At 38.3% G+C, this 3,146-nt stretch overlaps 1 protein-coding gene across 3 annotated transcripts in view; it reads left to right on the top strand.

Annotated features, from left to right (window-relative positions):
* The window catches only part of LOC116706950 (Fc receptor-like protein 5), a 10,264-nt gene that overhangs the window by 3,772 nt on the left and 3,346 nt on the right, over positions 1-3,146 (top strand). For 2 of the 3 annotated variants that reach the window (XM_032544020.1, XM_032544022.1), the window contains 5 exons: positions 1-195; positions 568-888; positions 1,034-1,309; positions 1,469-1,765; positions 2,610-2,873. The exon at positions 1-195 is cut by the window's left edge and continues 60 nt beyond it. In XM_032544020.1, the coding sequence (XP_032399911.1) occupies positions 1-195; positions 568-888; positions 1,034-1,309; positions 1,469-1,765; positions 2,610-2,873 (1,353 nt within the window). The remainder of the gene's footprint in view (positions 196-567; positions 889-1,033; positions 1,310-1,468; positions 1,766-2,609; positions 2,874-3,146) is intronic. The other variant, XM_032544023.1, reaches the window with a different exon arrangement.

The raw sequence follows: 3,146 nt of genomic DNA, 5'->3' as shown, positions 1-3,146 counted from the left end.
TGCGCTGTAGACATCGTACTCAGACAGAGGAGAAGAATGCTGTCTTCTACAAAGACAGATTACCTATTCAAATAGACACAAACCATCAGCCACTGATAATATCAAAAAACACAGTTCAAGTAAAATCAGATGGGAGCTCTTACATGTGTAAATTTGAGAGCGAAGAATCCGAACCAATAAAACTGAAAATGGAACGTAGGTAGTTTTTATACAAAGGCAGGCATTCCAAGAGAGAAGCAAAGTGAAGATTTCTCTGGATAAAACAAAGGGAAAAAGAGAAGGTTGAGTTTAGATTATCATTAAAAGTGTCTTTGTTCTCACTTGTTTTCATGTCATGTTGATTTTACCAACACCTAAAGTGGTTAATAAGTGTGATAACCTAGTTGTCATTGATTTCCATCAGTTTACTATACCACATAAGTGGTTCTGTATTATTTCCCACATTCAGCTGTTGCACCACCAAGAATGCTGCATGGAAATATTATTTATTTGAATTATCTTTTAAACTAGACTAACTCACAGGAACAATAATGACTACTTTTTATGTCTTTGTTCTAAATGAAACAGCACAACCAAAGGCCCGACTGAGCAAGAACGTTGAAGGGGGCAAAGGGACCCTGACCTGCTCTGTGAACCCATCATCAACATCATCATCATCATCATCCTCCTCCTCATCATCATCATCATCATCATCATCATCATCATCCTCATCCTCATCATCTGGTTGGAACTACTACTTCTGGTTTAGAGGACAGAAAACTTCTGAACCAGTGACCACACAAGATGTTGTCTCAAATGAAATGATCCGTGTCTCAGTAGCAGGAGTCTACAGGTGCAGAGGAGGAAGAGGAGAGCCTGTTTACTACACAGAGTACAGCGATCCAGTCGGTAAAGCAAATAGTTGGTAAAATGATATGGACTACAAAATGCAGAATAAATACATTGCGTGTTTATGAATACAAACTAAGAATGTTACCCTTGATGTTTAACCTTCTCTAATGTTTTTCATGTGTGGTATGTTGATCATGAACAGTCACGTACAGAGCCGTTGTGACTCTGCAACACATCTGGCCTGAGATATACGCTGGAGAGACAATCACTCTTAAATGTGACATTGAGGATGGAGGAGACACTGAGTGGGAGTATGAATGGAGGACATCCAGCAACAACAAACATCAAAAACAAAAGGAATACATGATTAGAAATGCTCGGTCATCACACAGTGGAGACTACAGGTGTTTGGGCAGACTGAAAGGTGAACAGGCTGCAACGGAGTGGAGTGATGCTTTCACATTGAGAGTATCTGACAGTAAGTCATCAGCCATATTATTTCATTTTGCTGAATGTAAAGAAATACAGTACAGTGCATTTTCACATTTGTAGGTTGTATTAGGAGATAGGGAAATATGTAGGATACATGCAATCCACCAACAATTTGTTTTAATTCTGTTAAATCTCTTTCCGGCAGACTGGCCTGTCCTCACTGTGTCTCCATCATGGCTGAGTCCTGGAGCCTCAGTAACTCTGAGCTGCAGTGTTAAAGATCCGTCTGCAGGATGGAGGTTCTGCTGGTATAAGGCTGTTCCTGATCTGTCAGACATCTCCTACAGCTATGAGCTGCTACCTGGCAGCACCACCGGGACTGAACAGGAGTCCTACATCGTTGATGGACAGACAAACACAGCAGGATATGTGTGCAGAGCTGCAAGAGGAGACCCAGTGTTTTACACTAGTTACAGTGAACCGATGTTTGTCTGGTCTGGAGGTTAGTTTGACCTTTTCCATTCTTACTAACTAAATGTAATGTACTTATTGTGGTGACTTTTTCCTTCACTCCAGCGTCAGGTCACATGTCTCTAAAACAGAATTTTTCTGCTGAACTGAACTTTAACGAGTGAATCTCCAGACCCCCTTTTCATCCTGACACAATCAACAGTTTTTTACACATTTATTGAAACCCTCTGACTTTGGAAATACATGACCCCATATTGTAAGGCTAACACATTACATTTTTAAATTGATACCACAAGTGCTCATGATAATAGTTTAAATTTTTAAGATGTGTTTAATTTAAAGACATGCCAACAATGGCCAGATCTGGAAAATAAACAAATACATTTACCTAAATATATATGCTGTAGTGTAATGTTGAAATACTTCCTATTTTTTTACCTTATTTCCTTCCATTCATCCCTTCCTTCCTTCCTTTTCTTTCCTGATTTGGCTTTTCTTAATACCTTCTTTTCACATTTGCTTGTTTACTTCTCTCTTTCCCCTGAACCCTAAAGTACAGGACATTTAGTTGTAATGGGGCATTTGTCTATTTTGATATTACTACTTTACATAAAGGTACCCCATGGTGCATCAGCTGTGTTAAAAGGAAGAGAAACGTTTAAACTTCAACACTGAAAAAGATTAAATCCACAGTAAACCTAAAAGCTTTCACTGTGGTCTTTTTAACTGAAAATATACCTGTGTTGGTGTGATCTTTAGATTTTATTCACCAACAACTTAAATGCTAAAACACAATTAAAAAAAACATCTGTTTTCATTATGGTCTTCTAAATCTTACTTTTATACATTGCTTTTCACTAAATGATGTTTTTCAGATGTTCATCCAGCAGCGTCTCTCACAGTGAGTCCTGACAGATCGCAGCACTTTTACAAAGAGTCTCTGTCACTGAGCTGTAAGGGAAACTCCACTAAATGGAGAGTGAAGAGGTTTACTGAACATAGCTCTGTGATTGACTGTTCTATCTTTGGGAAAATGAATGGATTCACATGCAACATAGACCGTTCCTGGGTTAGTGGAGTGTACTGGTGTGAGTCTGATACAGGACAGATCAGCAACGCCGTCAACATCACTATACAGCGTGAGTTTGAATTAACTTAAAGATTTTTTCTTTCTGAAGTATTCATTAATATAGTTTTGAAATGTTTAGGTGACTAACAATCAAACTTCTTTTCAAAATTAGTTAAACTTAACTATTCCTCTTTAACAAACCATTAAACAAGCTCAACAGCTTTGGTTCATTCAATTGTCATTTCTCAATGTTTTTCAAGAAAATGTCTTTAGGATTGTATATCTCGCTGACATCTTTATGACAGTAGCAATCTGGCTCTAGGTCGGCTCCTACGCTACACCT

Source organism: Etheostoma spectabile, chromosome 19 (assembly GCF_008692095.1).
Source record: "Etheostoma spectabile isolate EspeVRDwgs_2016 chromosome 19, UIUC_Espe_1.0, whole genome shotgun sequence".
NCBI lineage: Eukaryota > Metazoa > Chordata > Actinopteri > Perciformes > Percidae > Etheostoma > Etheostoma spectabile.
Note: the sequence above shows the minus strand (reverse complement) of the source record. Positions and strands in the feature narration are given on the sequence as shown.